The sequence below is a fragment of the Bidens hawaiensis genome, unplaced genomic scaffold, assembly GCF_021521415.1.
Source record: "Bidens hawaiensis isolate Kalapana, Puna unplaced genomic scaffold, B.hawaiensis_p1.1 tig00004618_1, whole genome shotgun sequence".
NCBI classification, from domain to species: Eukaryota; Viridiplantae; Streptophyta; class Magnoliopsida; order Asterales; family Asteraceae; genus Bidens; species Bidens hawaiensis.
In genome coordinates this window covers 314,311-332,827 of record NW_027491282.1, presented here as the reverse complement: position 1 = coordinate 332,827, position 18,517 = coordinate 314,311, and the positions used below count along the sequence as shown (strand labels likewise).

The following is an 18,517-nucleotide window of genomic DNA, read 5'->3' as shown; positions in this document are numbered from 1 at the left end:
GTGTTTTTTCAGTTCTAGCAAATAATTTTGCCGCAGTCATGATACCGTCCCATTCCTTTGGCATTCCATCTCTACCAGTGAGTGTGCGGATCAACGCGTCACACTTGACATTTTTGCGAAAGGCACCGCGAAGCATGTCCTTGCTGATTCCCCCAATGTTCAGGCTTTCGTCGTTAAACCGGGTAATAAAGTCTTCCACGGATTCGTTATCTTGATGGAAAACATCCAAAATTTCTGACTGGTCACACGTATGCTTCTTCTGCTGGCTGAACTGTTGAGAAAATGTTTTCACCAGATCATCCCAGCTAGAGATCTGACCGTCTGGTAGCTTTTCAAACCACTCTCTTGCTGCCCATGTTAGTGTCAATGCGAACATGTGACACCAATAGGGGAGAGTCCATCCGCTCACACCACCAACCGCCACAGAGTTTTGAAGATGATCGCTTGGATCAGTCATGCCATTGTATTTACCCACCGATGTAGGTATCTTAGCGTTAACGGGAAAATGTGTTGTAGCAATTCTTGCTATAAATTTTGACTTCTCGGAAAAGGTTGGCGGGCGATATGGTTTAGTGAAGTCTTTCTCTGCATCGCTATGATACTTAGTGCGGCGGACTACGTCCCGCGGACGACTGCTCCTTGCCTGCGAACTCATCCTGCTGTCACCCGTATAAAAACTGAAGTCTCCAGGGTGATAAGTTGAATCATAGCTATCGTACTCATCTACGTAAGATGGCATTCGCATGTCCATGCGAGGACGAGGACGCAACCTCCGTATTTCACCAAACTCCTGTTCCCGCTGCTGACTGTAACGGATTAAACTTCCTCTTATTGGAGGAGAAAGAGATCTCCGGGAAGATTCTTCATAAGTCAAAGCGCGAGCATGGAAACGTTCGTTGCGCACTCTACGCTCATATTCGGCTGCCAAACTTTCTTGTTGTACCCGGAGCCATTCCTCCGGAGATAGTGGTCCTCTAGATCTGGAATTATGTTGATGAGACCTCGCCAGATCAGAGTCGCCTGAATCATCTTCTGGATCCAATACTGACCGATTTCGGCGGGTTTCTCTCATAATTCGTCCGAGATCACCTAGATTGGAACCCTCCGGTGCTGTAACACGTCCCGTATCTATGGGAGTAGGACCGGCTGGTGCTGTAACATGCTCTAAGGTAAAACCTCCAGGAGTTATGTCAACGATTCGTGAACCAGGAACTATAACACGCTCAAGGGTATGACCACCCTGTGTTGTACCGGTGGTTCGTGATCTTGGAGCCGTGATACTTGCGAAAACACTTGAAGCAAAACCTCCGGGTATTTCCGTGTTAGTAACACGTGAATTAGGTGCAGGAGTTCCCGTCGGCCCTTCGGGAAGTTTACTCATACTTAAACGAACCAAAAAACCAACGACAACTTGTGTTGTTCTAACACCACCACGGATGGCGCCAATGAAGAAACACGGATCCGATCCCCAACTCGGGTCCTGGATCCAATGAGTCCACATGGTAGGATATGATAACAACTAACACAATATGTGTATAAACTTCCCAAAGTTCAGTGACCGGAACCTGCAAAACAGATACCATGAGTCTCGTTACGGGAAGGACAAGATGGGAGTCTTCCCATAACCACCCTCCGGCGTGAGAATCAGTACCGTTCTTAAGAGAGAAAGTACTTAAGTAAATAGAGCAAGTACATAGAGAGTATATGTGAGTAAATGTGTATGAGTGAATGAATACCTCATGCAGGTTGACAAGGTATTTATAGCCGAAGGGTGTGGGAAGGTGATTGGGCCAGCTGTCCCCTTTCTAGAAGATCTCAATAACCGTCTGGACGCGTGTCTCTTTGTGATAGGTTGAGCTATACGTCCCATGTGCATTGGTATAACAACCTGGACATGCGTCCCCTTATGATAGGACGGATCATGCCCTGGCCATGTGCAAGGTTATAACAACCTGGCTAGGTGTCTTTCGCTCATTGGTTGGCGAGTCACGTATTCTTCAAGTAACAATCGTGGTTATTCTTCTAGAAGATAGTTAGTTATCTACAATTGGCCTGTTGGCATTGCCTTCCGGTCATTTTGGCGGACAAATATCATGTCTCGCGGATGACTTCTGAGGGTGCCTAGATGCTTCCGCGTGTGTTGCAAGGATGTTCTTCCTTTACCATGTTGTGCGGGTGATCCACATGTTCCGCGGGTGACGTATGAGGGTTCATCTCTTACCCGCGGATGTTACTTAAGGATATTTGGACCTTTTTAGTTTAAAACACTAAAATTATAAAAACATGTGAGGGATTGTATCAGGGTGTGCCTGTTTAACAATAAAAAAGAAGCAACAACGTGTAAGAAAAAACTCAAATATTAAACTTTGTCTTAGTCACTACTCCATTAACTAAGAATTAATAAAACTACACTTTAAAAAGAAAAAAAACATACAAATTTAGGGAAAGAAATAGGGCCGTGATGAACAATCATAAATATGTAGTCGTGTCAAGAAATTCACAATACATTTTATCTACTTTTGAAAGATAATAAAACCAAACATTTAAATCAGTCTTTGAAGTCTCCAAAGTTTTAATTTTGTATTTATAGAAACACGACAACCATTTTGTCTTCACAACCCCATTTCACAATATATACAACTAAACTCCCTTTTGTTTTGGGTTCATACATATCAATCCCCTCAACTTCTTCTTTTCGCTTAACTATAATAAATTCTTTTTTTTTTTTTCATATAATGTTATATATAGTTTTTGAATGGCAGTAAGCCAGTAAATACTATATAAATAATGGTTTAAATAAACAATAGTTGTCTAAAGTAATTAAATATGAGAAAAAAGGAAAGGATTTTTCATATATATTTTTTTTGTGATCCAAAGTGAATGCTTACTTTAGTTGTTGTCTCGGATACACGGCACCATTGCTAACTTAGCTATACATATTAAGTTGAAACATTTGCTACAACAAATTTGTAAACGACTTGTAAACGAACAAAGAGTCTTTCTGATAGTAATGAGTTTCCTTTCTTATAGTGTTTCTGGATGAATCGAACTTGAAGGCTCAAAATCAATATGAATGATTTATATCCCGTATCAGAAAATCTCACTCAGGTATTGAAAGTAGTTCTAAACATTGTTAATTAAAAAGAAAAAGAAGAAACGTGTGTAATCAGAGAGCATATTATTTTATAAGTTGTGTTTTTGGCCACTATCCATTAGGTACAATAGAGTAATATATTATGTGATAACCTATAAGGAAGACCCATTTTTAGATTTGCCCAAGATGTTTAAAATACTATTTCTTACATGTGTGGTTGCTTTGTTTGAGGTACACTTGAGTTATAGTCTATAATAGATTATAAATAATACTTACTGATTAAACAATTAACTAGTAAATTTATAACTAAGCAAGATCATATTAAATATATTTTCTTTGATCTTTCTAAATGTTAGTTAATAATATTCAACACTTAAAGCTCATAAAGATAAATTGAAAACTATATAACCTTTTTTTTATGAAATAAAAGATGGTGCTATTGAGATTCACTTTTGATCTCCTACTCTTAACACAATGATATTACATTGGCCCATCCTCACTTTATCAAAAGCTCTAAAATACGAATTTAAATCTTTTTCAACAAATTACTTCGTCACATTTAACTTAAAAGTTTCAATTAAAAAAGAAAAAAAATCTTAATAACTACACCTAAATGCCTAATTAACATCCTCATCTACCTGTTATGTTATCAAATAAAGATGAGATTTTCATATCTTGTCACGTGATATCTCAACTTCTCAGCTATTCAATTCCATGCATGCAATTTTTTCTCTTTACCAAGTGTCACACAAAGTTTGCCAAATGTCTCCTTAACATTCTAAACCTTACTACATGACCCGATCATGAATTAAAACCGTTCATACAATTTAAAATATTATAATTATAATAATATTAATTCAACCCTTTAAAGAGCTCTTAAAGACAAATCGAAATATAATTATAAAACTTATTCAACAAATTACTTCGTCATATTTAGCTAAAAGATTTTTTTTCTTCAAAGACATATATATATATATATGGTGCAGTTATTGTACGCTAATACCTTAACGTACGGTAGTTACGCGAGACGCTCAAAGACAAAAAAAAAAAAAACAAAGGCAAAAACCTAAAACGCTAATTAAACGCTAAAAAGCGGTCTTTGTGAAAAAAAAGTGAAAAATTGATCGGTTAACCATCTAAAACAGTTTTTTTCGGTGAACCAATGATTGATTAGCTATGTATTGACGATTCCGAGATGTTTGGATGTGATTTCATGGATCGATTCGTGAAAAAATCATAGAAAGACTAAGAATAAATCATAACCATTGGATCATATCAATCAACGGTTGAGATTTAAAATTACAAAAAACCGTCATAGTTTCATCATTATAACCGACATAGTTTCCTAGAATTATTATTTCACCATAGGTTTTAATGCCAAATGTCAAAATCTTATTGGTTCTTACAATTTCTAGAAAACTACTTCTTTTTATTTGAACCATTATATATATATATATATGATTGATTTCTTTTGAGAACCACTTTGAGTTTTAAGAACTTGAAAGAACTCAACGTAACAATTTTTTTTTCCGAATTTTTTTTACACATGTGTAATACGTAAGTGTAAGTGATGTACAAAAAATTACGGTATATTTTTACACACCGAATCGACTTTTTACACATGTGTAACTAACGTTTAAACTTGTGTAATTATCAAAAATACTTTATTCTCTCTCCTGCTTCATTTTTTAATTACATTTAATCTCAGTCACATGTTTCATATCATTTAATTAAATGTATGGTCCAAAATTGAGTTCTTAAAGTTATTAAAACTCACCATGGTTCTCAAAATAACCCTATATATATATATATATATATATATATATATATATATATATATATGTTATTTATATAAAAAAAAGGTAAAGTCTAGCAAGACGCTATAGTAAAAGAGTTACATGTACAATACTGGCCGGGTTATTGACCCACTCGATTCTAGTGATTTTGTAGTTCTGATGCCTACTACGATACCATAGGAAAGAAAAATATAGGACATCATCAAAGATCGTTTGTTTTTTTGTCAAGGCTATTCTTAAATACCAAGTCGTTTCTAAATTCCTATAAAACCGACCAAACGACAGATATAAACAACTCAATCAAGTCGTTCCTGTAATTTGAAACTTTCAAAGTTTCCAACCACATCATCATCTCGTGCCACCAAATAGATGAAGTAATTTGTCTAAAAGATTTTATATTATATTTTTAAAAACAAAAACTTAATAAATACACCTAATGTCACACTCATCCACCTATCACATTACCAAAAATAAACATAGGCTTTTCATGTGGACACTTTATTTTCATTACCAAGTGTCACACATTTAAAACCCTGCAAAACACAAAAAAAAAAAATGTGTTTCCCAATGAGAGATCCATGTGTAAAGGTTAGGTGCATTTATTATGTGAAAAAAATACAGGGGTGTAAAACGCTAATTTCAAAAGTACAAGGGGGTGTTATGAATCTCTTCAATGCATCTTATAACCATAAATATATACAAACAAATATCGTTACACTTTCTCTCTCGAAGCCAATTCAATTGAAATGAATACAGTACAGTACAGTACTTTGATTCCATGTAGAATCCGATCTTCTGCAACTGTTCAACAACTGTTTGATCTGAAGGTATAACGTCGATTAATTCATCAATTTTAAGTTCAATTTGTTATTATTTGTTCATTTAATTTGTATGATAGTTGTTAGTTTCAGTTTCTGCATGTTCCGTGTAAGCATCTACGATTTGAGAGGTTAAAGCTCGAATTAGATTCGTGTTTAGTTGTAATTTAATCTAATTTGTTGTTAATTTTACTTTAATGTTATGATTTTATCTTACTGTTACAGAATTAGGTTAACTGATGTTGTTTTAGTGTGACTAATACTTGAGATTCATCAAATTTAAGTTGAATTTGTTGTTATTTGCTCATAATTTGTATGATAGTTGTTAGTTTCGGTTTCCGCAGGTTCCGTGTAAACATCTGCGATTTGAGAGGTTAAAGCTCGAATTAGATTCGTGTTTAGTACAGATTTTATATAATTTGTTGTTAATTTTACTTTGATGTGATGATTTTATCTTACTGTTACCGAATTAGGTTAACTGATGTTGTTTTAGTGTGAGTAACAGTTGCGTCGTTGAGATTCATCAAATTTGTATGATAGTTTCGGTTTCTGCATGTTCTGTTTAGACATCTACGATTTGAAAGCTTACAGTTCGGATTCGATTCATATTTAGTAGAAATATGTTGTTCATTTTACATGTTTACTTTAATATGATGATTTTATCTTACTGTTACAAAATTAGGTTGACTAGTGTTGTTTTACTTTGATGAACTTTGCTGATAGTTATGACCTTATGATCTTCAGATTTTGGATTAATCGGTTGCATTTGCAGTTCGATATCGATCGATTCATCTAATTTGTATGGTAGTATCGTGTTCTGCATGTTTCGTGTAAAATCTACAATTTAAAGGCATAAAGCTCGAATTAGATTCATGTTTAGTAGAAATTTCATCTAATTCGTCACTTTTATATGGTAATTTCATCTTACTGTTACAGAATTACGTTAACTGATGTTGTATTACTGTGATTAATACTTGAGATTCATAATTTGTTGATAGGTATGACGTTTTGATCTTCGAGTTTTAGGCTTAACCGGTTGAATTTGCTGATTGTTTTAGGTTTAGTTCAATCGGAGCTCTATCGATCTCGGTAGGGTTTTGGATTTTGATTATCTGATTCTGTTGTGTTTAATTTTAATGTGTTAATTTGCTTATTACCGTTCGGTTTCAGTTTTGCTATTTCAGCTTGAAATTTTTGGGCCTAAATCTTTTTGTTAATTAATAACTAATTAATTATTATACATTTGGGCTAAAATATTTGAATTATATATGTATTAAATTCTTATAAATTACTTAAATAAAAAATGAAAATACATAAATTTGGTTTGGTTTTTCTCGTTTTTATCACATGCAAATCCAAAACCGAACCGCAATCTGTTTTTACATAAACATAAAACCAAACCGTTGGTTTTTGTTTCGATTCTGTTTTTTTTTATTTGATTTTCTCGGTTTTTTGTTTCGGCTCAGTTTTTTGGTTTTCATGCGCACCCTTATAAAGGGCCTGAATCATGATTTCGGACAGTGTCTAGACAAATCCGATTGGATCAGTGAAGAACTGATGAAAATCATCATTACAATTTGAATTTTGAAAGTTCAGTTTTCTGTTTTTCTTTGATATAATTAATGATAAATAGACCTTTCAACCTGATTTTTCAGGTGCTGATTTTTCTCATAACTGATATATTAAATTATTAATAATAATAATAACATCATAACGTCATTCTCTGGTTTTATATTATTTCAGAACAACAGTTCATTTTATTGATATTATTAGCTGTCAAATTTTAAATTCAAGTTAATGAATAATGGCCATCTGTGTCATTGTGTGGACTTGATTGGTAAGCAGGCAGGCACCATATAAATATATTAATGCTATTTTAAAAAGTAAAATACCCTTTTTCCTTTTTCTAGACCAACTGTTTTGATTGTGAATTACAATGATGCAATCATGCAAACAAGGAAATTGAATAAAAGATTTCAATTCTATTTATTTTATTACATCAAGTATTTGCAAGACATCTGTTTAACAGTAAGATATCTTTGTACAATAATTTTATTACTACAAAAGAAATACCATTATAGTTTTGATCGTGATATCGTTCAACCAGTTTATTATTTTCTATACTTGTTTCCATTGTTTATTCACTTAAGTAATTCGTTTTTGCTTGATTTTTTGTTCTCTTCGTCAAGATTTGAGAGTGTTTATGAAAAGCTAAAAACAAATGGGGAAACATCGTATGAGAAACAGAATTAAGTCGATAGTTGGAAGTCTTGTTGATCCAGACAAAGATGAGCAACTTAAAGACAGTAACATAGGTATATTTATTTAATTTCCTTGTCACATCAAATTGTTCTTCATGAACGTAATGATAAGTTTTCAATCATGTGTTAATTGTTACATGCAGAAACGGAAGAAAACTATAACAAGATTATAGAATTACTCAAAGATGAAGATCAAGAAGATAAGAGCAAACTTGTGGAACTAATTAACGAATTTCACAATCGTTACAAGTCGGTCTACGAACGCTATGATCAAATAACCGGAAAACTGAAAGAAAAAGTTAGATCAAAGAAGGAAAAAGACTCGTCTTCTTCATCCAGTTCTGATTCAGATTCAGATGGTACTGCGAAAAAAGAAAGTAAAAATGGGAAATGGAAAGACAAGAATGCAGAGATTGATGAGTTACATAAAAAGTTAGCAGCTGAAACTGAAGAAAAAGAAGCATTAAATTCACAACTTCAAGAAACAGTCAACATGTTAAACCAGTCAAAACTTCAATCTGATCAATTGCTTGAAGAAAATTCCAAACTTGTAGCTGAAATTAGAGAACTGAAGTTGAATCTTGAGAACACAAAAGCGGTTGAATCTGAACTGATTCAGCAAATTGAAGATATCAAAAAGGAAAAAACCAGTTTAGTATTGGAAAAAGAGGCATCCATGGCTGAACAAGAATCAAAAGTACAGATCCTACAAGATGAATTCTCTGAAACAAAGGAGAAATTGACTGATGAGTTGTCGAATCTGATTCAAAAGTTGGAAGCTGTTGAATATGAGAAGGAATCTTTAATCCAAAAGTTGGTTGATCAGAAAACAGAATTTGAAAAGCAGAAAGAAGATGAATTATTGGCTCTTGGGACGAAGTATGAAGAAAAGATTGAAAACTTACAAAAGGAATTGGAATCGATTGTCACACAAAAACAAGAATCTGATAACCTGATTGAGTGTTTAAGAAACGAGATCACCGACAAGAATTTTGGTCAAGAAAGATTACTAGAAGAGAATAATATCCATGTGGCGGAGATCGAACAACTACAGAAGAAAATAAACGAATTGTCAGAAGAAATCGAAAACAGTCTCCGGTCAAAAGGCCAGATTGTTGACCAACTGGAAGAAACCATTGAAGACCTAAAAAGTGATATTGAAATCAAAGGAGACGAAATCAGCACGTTGACCGAAACTGTCCGAAACCTGGAAGTCAAAGTCCGGTTAACATCACAGAAGCTTCGTGTAACTGAACAAACGTTAAACGAAACGGAGCACGAACACGCAACCAAAGAAGAGAAGCTGCATCAAGAAAACAAATCTTTGATCGAAAAAATCTCGACTTTATCGCAAACAATCAACGATATCAAACGGGAAGTTCAAGATAAAGTCAACGAGACGTTAACCGGTGTTGACTCACTCACAGTAAAGTTTGAAGAAGATTACGGGCACGTAAGAACACGGGTTATTGAAATCACAAACGAAGTCCAAGCCACACGGATTCAGTTGAAGCAAGTGAAAGAAGATATGAAACAAAAGTTGGAAGAAATGGTGACAAAATTAAAGCTTTATGAAACTGAGAATAACAAGTTGATGAAATCATTGGAGGATATGAAGATTGAAAATGTGAAAAAAGATGAGAAGATTAATGAACTCGAAAACACAATTAATGTGAAAGACGAATGGATATCGGGTTTTAGTGAGGATAAAAGGGAAGCGATAAAACAGCTGTGTGTGTGGGCAGATTATCACCGAGATCGCTCCGATCATCTTCAAGAATTATTGAAAACCGCAGCCGGTTCACGGAGGCAGACGGTGAGGTAAGTGAATGAAATAAAATATGAATTATATGCATTTTGAGTAGGGGATTTTGGATTGATTGGAGTGGTGGTTTGTTTTGGCATATAAGATATTGGAGTAGATGAGTTTGTATATGAAGTTGAATTCTTATTTCTCATTCTCAGTCTTTGTTTGTTTATTTTGTTTTTTTATTTTGTTTATTTGTATGTTTAGATGTTTATGTAGTATTATTTAAAAAATTGGTTATGTTGGAATATGCATTTGTGACATTGGAAGATCATAATCCGTTTTGAAAATAATTTATTGAATGTTAGTTGTTGTCTTTTTATATATTTATTATGTGTTTTTATCTTTTTTCTGTCTCTTTGACATCTAACTTTTACCATATCTGTAAATAAATTCCGGTAACATTCAACACCAGTTTACATTCTGTTTTAACCTTTGAACTCTAATCTGGTTTATCCTATTTGAATTTCACATTAAAGATGAACTGTGTGAACTCGGTGGATTATACGTGTTTGACAAAGAAACTGGAACAAGATTATAGTTCTAAGAAAACGTGTTGTTCCGGACACGCAAACCGGCTCACGCCAGACCGTCCCAGGCCCATCACGTGAGAGGTAAATCAGCCTCACTCAGCGGCAAGGCGATTGGCGCTTAGGACCGGTTTCGAACCCACGACCTCTAGGTTATAGTTCCAAGTCTTACGCCTCCTTATAAGAGTTGCATATTGGGTTATGCAACGGAAGCTGTTATCGTGTGGATCTTGCAGTGGTATTACCCGGTTTCAAACCTTAACCGTTGTTTAGACCAGCTTGGGACCCTAACCATTAAAACCGGTTTGGAAAATGATAGGGTTAGGAAGGGATGAAGAGACTTGTTAGAGAAGAAAGAATATTTTAAACTTCTGATATGATTTCATTCATAATACGTACCAAAATAAATAGCAAAGCAAGTTACTAAGGACACCCCCCAACTAACAAAAATAGCCACTAACCCCTTACATAAACAAAATAGATTAATACTTAATAATAATAATAATTAACGTAACAATACTCCCCCTTAATCCACTTTTTGCCCTCAAAAAGTTATTCATGTAACATGGTCTTCATCCTCTTCCGTTGCTTGTTTTTCATCCTCCACCTCGTATGTAAATCTGTTTTTTTCTTACACTTGTGTCCCGGAAAAAACTTTTCTGTACACCAGAAACATTCCCCTTTAGCCCTTTTTAACTCGAGTTCATCATTTGTTAAACGCCTCGAGCTAAGAGTACCGGGTTTAGATGTCGGTGGCACGGTTGTTGGACTTGGTAACAAGGGAAGTTTTGAAGCATTAACCGGAGGTGTTATTTTGACATCTTCATCTTGCGACCCATCTTCTACATCCTTAAGTCGATTCATTAAGCTCGTATTGTTGATATTTTGCATTCTCGCCAACCCATACGCCTCATGTAGTGTTTGAGGCTTGAACATCTTTACAGACCCCCTAATTTCTGGTTTAAGGGCCTTAAGATAGAGACTAACAGCTTGGGTTTCACTAAGTGTTACCTTATTCAATAGTGAATCAAAAGCCGTGTTGAGATTGTGAAGCGAACCTGTCTGGTTGAGGGAAGCTATCTCCTCCAAGGGATCCTCAAACATTGAACTAGAAAAACGGGCCGAAATAGCTTGCACATAGTCTCCCCACGAGACATCAGACACGGTAGCGTTACGTGTGCGCATGAAAGCTCTGTGCCATTGGATCGCGTCCCCTTCTAAATGAACAATAGCGGACCTGAGTTTCATCTCCACGGGAGTCGCATCAATCGCGAAAAAGTGTTCGCAACGGTAAAGCCAACCTTCTATATCTTCACCCGAGAACTTGGGAAATTCAACCTTCCCGATTCGCATGGGCCGGGTACCCTTTGAGTCTGCATCGCCGAGAGAGGACGATGAACTCGAGCTAAACCCACCCCCGCTAACCTGGACTGATCTATCCCGCACCGCCTTCAAGATCTCTTCTTGTTGTTTGGCTGATTGTTCTTGTTGTTTCATTAGTACCGATAGCGCGGCTTGGATCTCTGTGATTGCTTTCTCATGATTCTTCAGAGTGTTGTCAACATCTTGGTTGCGTGTGTTCGTCATGATAAACGAAATAATTCCGACCGGAGATCGAAACGGCTCTGATACCCTTGATAGGGTTAGGAAGGGATGAAGCGATTTGTTAGAGAAGAAAGAATATTTTAAACTTCTGATATGATTTCATTCATAATACGTACCAAAATAAATAGCAAAACAAGTTACTAAGGACACCCCCCAACTAACAAAAATAGCCACTAACCCCTTACATAAACAAAATAGATTAATACTTAATAATAATAATAATTAACGTAACAGAAAACGAGCCTTCATTTATTTTTGGTGTTTTCTAATCGGTCATAGAGCCGTTTATAGCCGTTCTTTTTGTCTTCGTTTAGTAACACCACTCAAAAACACTCTAATCTGGTTTCTAAGGAAAAACAGGAAGATATAGATTAGAGAAGAGTAATTTGGTTGTAAAAACAGTTTTTAAGTTAATTGGTGAGCTATTGCAATTAATATTATATCAAGATAATTAGAGCACTATTAAGAAAATTTAATTCGAAAAGAAAAAATCAATTATCAGAGACAGGTTTCGATCCTGTGACCTATGGGTTACAAAGCCAAAAAAACGTCTTTATATACGTATACACATGTATATATTTAGATTGAAATTTAAGAAAGTTATGAAATGGTATTTTCCTGTCATAAGCTTAAAAACCGAACCATAGCTACACTATATCAACATGGGCTAGCTACTTATGAATCTCTTTATTATTAAAAACTGATGACTCCAAGATATCAGTGGCAGTTTGACCTCCTTACCCTTTTGCATGCATATTAACTAGCACGAACGATTATTTAACGTGACACTTGTTTCATTAATCAGAAATCCTCATCCCTACCTTGAGTACATCCTTAACCACCTCATATGTCACCAATGCAATCGCTATTGACGTAACCACTTGAAAAACAAAACTTGATATCGTGAAAAAATGTTGTTCGTCCAAAAGGGTATTTTTGATATTTGATTGATAAGTTAATAACATACTCAAACAACAATCAGTCAATCATACCTAGTGAAATCCCACTGATAGCAAAGCTATAAGTAGGGTTTGGAAGGGTGGGACGTAGGTAAACCGTACCTCACCTTAATAGAATTTGGGACCAAACCCCTGTACAAAGCACCAAATCCCTCATGATGAATGGTTTTTCTTAACGCATGAGTGTATTCAAGTGTTGGCATTGACTTTCCTTCACCAGTAACAATTACTGAAGCAACATGTTTCCAACCAACCATTTGTATTCGTCTATGTATGAGATCAAGTGGTCGTATGCAACTATTTATCCAAAGTACTATTGGCTTCATTTTATTTCAAAGCGCGCTCCATATCCACCAAAGATGGCTAAAGACTATGCATATTGTTTTAATGAGTCGTCATCACTTATTGGCAAGTCCCGTTTGTGTCCAACATTAGTCTTCGGTTTTGTTATGAAGCTTGTCTAGTGTAGTGGTGTCCGCTGATGGATGATGAGGCAGCTAGGAAATGGGAGATACAAGAAAAGCAAGAAGATAGAGAAGAGTAATATGTGGTTGTACAACTGGTTATGTTAGATTAGTTGAGAGCAGCTATTGCAAATTTGCAACTATACTAAAATAAATCAGAAGAAAATATCCAAATAAAATAATAATAACTTTAAAGACAGGTTTCGATAAATCGGGCTCAAATTTTACAAGTATAAATCTCAAATCTGGCTAGTAAGAAACTAGACAAGATGAGAATTTTACTAGTATAAACCTGGCTAATAAGTAATAACAAACTAAACATGACGAGCAGATCATATTACAAACTGACCCGGAACTAACTACACATGAGAATAGTATTTAATATTCACTCAAATAACTAAATCCAATTGAGAGTATTGGAAAAGTTCAATACCAAAAATTTTGAGAGCCGAACATATACGTTGAGTATGTTTGATATGAAAAATAATATATCATTTATGTAGGATGTAGCGTTAATACTGAAAAATAAAAAAGAGCGGTATGGTATGGTTAAATTTTTAAACAAAAAAGTATGGTTCGGTATGGTTAACTTTCTAACAAGACTGAAACAAATCAAGAACCTATATTTAATATCTTTTTCAAAATCAACTAGTTTTTAAAACATTCTAAAACCGAAAGCCATATAACGTTGTTGGCAGTTGGCACCATTCCAGTTTAGTCGCGAAAAATTCTAAACGTGTTATAATTTCAAAAGCGCAATTGCATAAACATAGCAATACATCAACTACCAAAATGATATAAAGTTATAAACCAAAACCATTGAACATTTGAACCAACATATAACTCCATAACCTCTCTATTATATGTCAAATCAAACCAAGTCTAAACTCTGTGAGCATCTCTTTATTATCATTGTTCATAAATACGAATCATAGAAAGCTTAAAAACCGAACGACGGCTAAACTATACCAACACCCGGATACCTACTTCTAAATCTCTTTATTATCAAAAGCCGATAACTCCAAGATATTAGTGACGATTTTAATCCCTTACCCTTTTGCAAGCTATCAACTAATGCGAGCGTTTGTTTCATTACTCGGATATCCTCATCTCTACCTTGAGTACATCCTTAACCACCTCATACGTCACAAATGCAATCGCTATTGACGGGACCACCTAAAAAAGGAATCTCGATATCATAAAAAGTGTTCTTTTTCTAAAAGGGTATTTTTGGTATTTAATTAATAACTTAATAACAAACTAACCTTGACTGAATTTGGTACCAAACCCTTGTACAACGTGCCAAAACCCTCATGACGAACGGTTTTCCTGAACGCGTCAACCATACCAGTGTATTCAAGTGTTGACGTTGACTTTCCTTCACCAGTAACAACCGAAGCAGCATGTTTCCAACCAACCATTTGCATTCGTCTGCGTATGACATCAAGTGGATACGCAACTGTTTGACCAACGGTCCCAGCTATGGCCCCAAACCCGAGCTTAGTTATCACACCTAACTCCTCTCCTTCAACTAACCCAAACGGTCTTGTTTTCACCAAATGGTCTTTTAAAGATTCGTACACCGCAAAATTAAGCCCCACAAGTAAAGTTTTGTTCATTGTCATCAATTATTAAAATTTAAAATTAATTAATTATTAACACATATTTGGATGTTAAGTTGTTAACTTACAACGCCAATAACAGAAGGAAGCCACCCTTTGTATAACGCACGTGGGCCTTCTTCACGGAGGACCGTTGTAAGAGCATGCGTCATTCCTCTATATTGAGTAGAAGATTTATCAGTCTGCAAATGCCAACACATTATTATTAATAAAGAAATAAAAATATAATCTGAGTGAACATGAAGATTTTTAACTTTAAAGAATACCTGAACAGTAATGCGACCACGAACCAAGTCCATCGGATACGTTGCAGACATGGCAATTATTCCAGCGCATGCACCAGCTCCAAGGCGTAAAAGAGGAGTGAGTTCAGCATCCTCTGAAATATTTACATTTAAATAGATTTATTTGAATTAAATAACTAAAAGGAAAGAATATTACTGTACCGTTTCCAGGTTGCTGTCGATATAGCCACAAGATCCCCCTATTAATATTGAAAATTAATCAACTTTGATTTGGAAAAAAAAAGACAGTTTTGACCATGAAAGGAAGCAGGCAATAAGCTTACTTGGATGCCTCTTCATAGCTAAAGAATTTGACTGCAGAGTTCGGGACAATGCGCGCACAATTAGTGCCATTTCCTTTAAACATTCCTCGCAAACCTTCGGTTCTCCATATATACTTTAGTCCCTGAATAGTACCATTGTATTTGATGGCATGTGGATTCTGAACCTGTTATTTAACAAAAAGTAATACAACTTTATAGACTGAAAACAAGTGCAAAAAAGGTAAATAAGTAAACAGATGATTTGTTTCTAATTCTACCTGGAGTAAAATTTTCAATCTTTCTAAAGGAGCAACCGCAGTGCGCGATCTGAAACATAATTAATAACCAAATAAAAACTTATCAGTCATAAATATTAAATAGTTAATGAAATCAAGAATTAATGTCAAAGATTACAAGTCAAAAGCAAAACACAAATAAAATATCACAATTGTCTATGTGCTGCATGACATAACTAAACCATAAACCGAAACCGAAAAGAAAACCAAAGAAAACCGAATTAACGGAAAACAGATTACCCGAAAATCGGTTATCGGTTTTTTTTTACCCTTGGTTAACCGAACCAAACCATTCATATTTTCACATATTTCTAGCTTTATCCTCCATTTAATGTTTAAAGTAAAATGTTTAGCCCAAGTTTGATTTTGGTTATTAACCGAACCAAAATCCAACAAACTAACTGAATAAAACCAAACCGATTAACCGAAAACCGATTGATTAATAAACTACATTAACCAACGACTCCGGTTTCGGTTGAGACTAATAACCAAACCTAACCGTGCACACTTCTAAATCTATCATAACTGATCTTATTAAGCATAACTATGTCCAATGTTAAATGAATCCAGAAATTATTCATATCCAGGTTTAGCTCCATAATCTATATATTAATCTCATCTGTCCACCAATATTTGTGTATCTGGAATCCGGATGTGTGTGTATTTATTATTATTATTTCAAATATATCTTAAAAGCATAAAGTAGATGCAACTTCTAATGGTTATCCACTAGAATAATAACTACTTTTGTTGACAACTAAGAACCTATTTATGCCAATAATAATAATAATAATATTCATTTACAAAACTTAATCACATATTTCTAACAGCATGCATCACTAATCCAAGAGCTAATCACAATACATCATCATAAATAATAATAATAATAATAATAACAATTAATAATAATAATAAATAAAAAATAATAAAGAGAAGAATAAAGACTAACACTCCACCGGCAACACCACCGGCGACGAGAGATTTGCAGATTCCGAGCAACGTCTGACGACTCGGAGCCTTCACACCTTCACTCGCAATCTTAGCTTCTTCCGCGATATTTGCGATCGTCACACTCGTCTTCCCGGCCACGTCCTCTGACGTCATCTCAACCACGTAAATAAACTAATAACCCTAACTAATTAATTTCCACGGGAATCGCCGTCGTAAGCTTTACTCCGGCGATATGAGCGGTAGGAATAAATAAAAAATGAGAGACTATTACTATTATTATTGTAAGTTTAAAGGATATAAGATAGTGAAAAGAAATGATGATGGTGATATATATAGGAAGACAAAGAATTCAATGCGTGGGAGTTTTATAATTTAAAATTATAAAAATAGTTAAAGTTCATAGTTTTAAACAATCAACATCACATAAATAAAATACATCAAGTATAGACTTGTAACATTTTCCCATGCCATAGTATATCAACTTTTGTGGAGTTGACGAGCTATCTCCCGAATTTGCGGGACCCTCAATGCGAGCTCCTTTTGCTCCGCTCAGGTATGGGAGTTGGAAAGTTGTTGTTCGGTCTCAGAACATGCCAACCTATGTATGTAGGGGAAGCAGTTTCTGTGTTTGACAATGGGCTTTGGGGGGCGATTGAGGACATCGTAGGTTGTGGTGGTGCCTTCTTTAGAGATTTTCAATGGAGGTTGGTATCACTTCTCACTCGTTTTGGAGGTTTGGGTTTATGTTCAGCTTCAGACGTTTCTACTTATGCGTTTGTGGCCTCGAGGACGCAATCTTGGGAATTGCAAGACCACATTCTTCGAGGTTGTGGTATTGATGGGTTTGACTCCGATTATAGGAGTGCGATAGATCGGTTGCACATTTCACTTCCCGATTTTGATATTAGCGGTTTCTCTAATAAAGACACTGCCCCCCTAAAGCCCAACATGCTTTGGCGAGTGCCCTTTATAGTGGAATCATCAAGAGTTTGGAAATGAAGTTTGATTTATCCCCTCGTCAGAAAGCGGTGTTCGAGTGTCTTCGGGCTTCTCGGGCTCAAGATTTCTTAAGTGTTCTCCCTATTGAAGGATTGGGCCAACATATGTCGGCTTTGGAGTACCGGGCCATCCTGAAGTATCGGTTAATGATCCATTTGTTTCTGGTAGATGAGTCGTGCCCGGTTTGCCGTAAGGTTTGTTTGGATTCTTTTGGTGAGCATGCGGTTCACTGCAAATAGTTGTCTGGGTTTAAGTACAGGCATGATTTGGTGAGGGATGTTCTATGCGATGTTCTTAATCGAGCCGGAATTTCGGCTAAAAAGGAAGCCCCCCGTAAACTTTCTTACGGATCCTCAAGAAGGAAGATCTACATTACGACCGGCCGATATTCTTGTTTTTGGGTGGGTAGGGGGGAAACACGCTTGTGTCGACCTTACAGGAGTGTCCCCTCTTGTTGGGATTAGAGACAATGGGTTTGTAGCAGCCAGACAGCATTGAAGGCAGCATCGGGTAAGGTTACTAACTTACTAAACACGAGAGAACTTGTTTGGAGAATCAACACGTGTTTATCCCCTTTGCCTTTGACACTTTTGGTTTCTTAGCTCCGGATGCTGTGGACCTTTTGAATAGGGTTCAGAAAGTTGTGCATAGTAACGTATCGGCCCACTTCATTGTAAATTGTTTGGATGTTTCTATGATATTTAAGATATACAAAAGACTTAGATTTTTTCTTAACATGTCGAATTGGATCACTTATGTTTAAAACAA

The 18,517-nt window shown here is 35.5% G+C and overlaps 2 protein-coding genes across 2 annotated transcripts; one reads left to right on the top strand and one right to left on the bottom strand.

Annotated features, from left to right (window-relative positions):
• Positions 1-7,907: 7,907 nt before the first annotated feature.
• On the top strand, positions 7,908-9,948 carry LOC143627277 (uncharacterized). The gene is made up of 2 exons (XM_077097136.1): positions 7,908-8,023; positions 8,113-9,948. Exons 1-2 carry the CDS (start codon positions 7,930-7,932, stop codon positions 9,792-9,794), a joined length of 1,776 nt encoding a protein of 591 aa, XP_076953251.1. The 5' UTR covers positions 7,908-7,929; the 3' UTR covers positions 9,795-9,948.
• A 4,224-nt stretch (positions 9,949-14,172) lies between these two features.
• On the bottom strand, positions 14,173-17,025 carry LOC143627214 (mitochondrial adenine nucleotide transporter ADNT1-like). The gene is made up of 8 exons (XM_077097092.1): positions 16,749-17,025; positions 15,782-15,830; positions 15,525-15,688; positions 15,403-15,440; positions 15,223-15,335; positions 15,017-15,138; positions 14,600-14,936; positions 14,173-14,510 (listed from the first exon to the last, which is right to left on the bottom strand). Exons 1-8 carry the CDS (start codon positions 16,901-16,903, stop codon positions 14,427-14,429), a joined length of 1,062 nt encoding a protein of 353 aa, XP_076953207.1. The 5' UTR covers positions 16,904-17,025; the 3' UTR covers positions 14,173-14,426.
• Between the last annotated feature and the right edge of the window lie 1,492 nt (positions 17,026-18,517).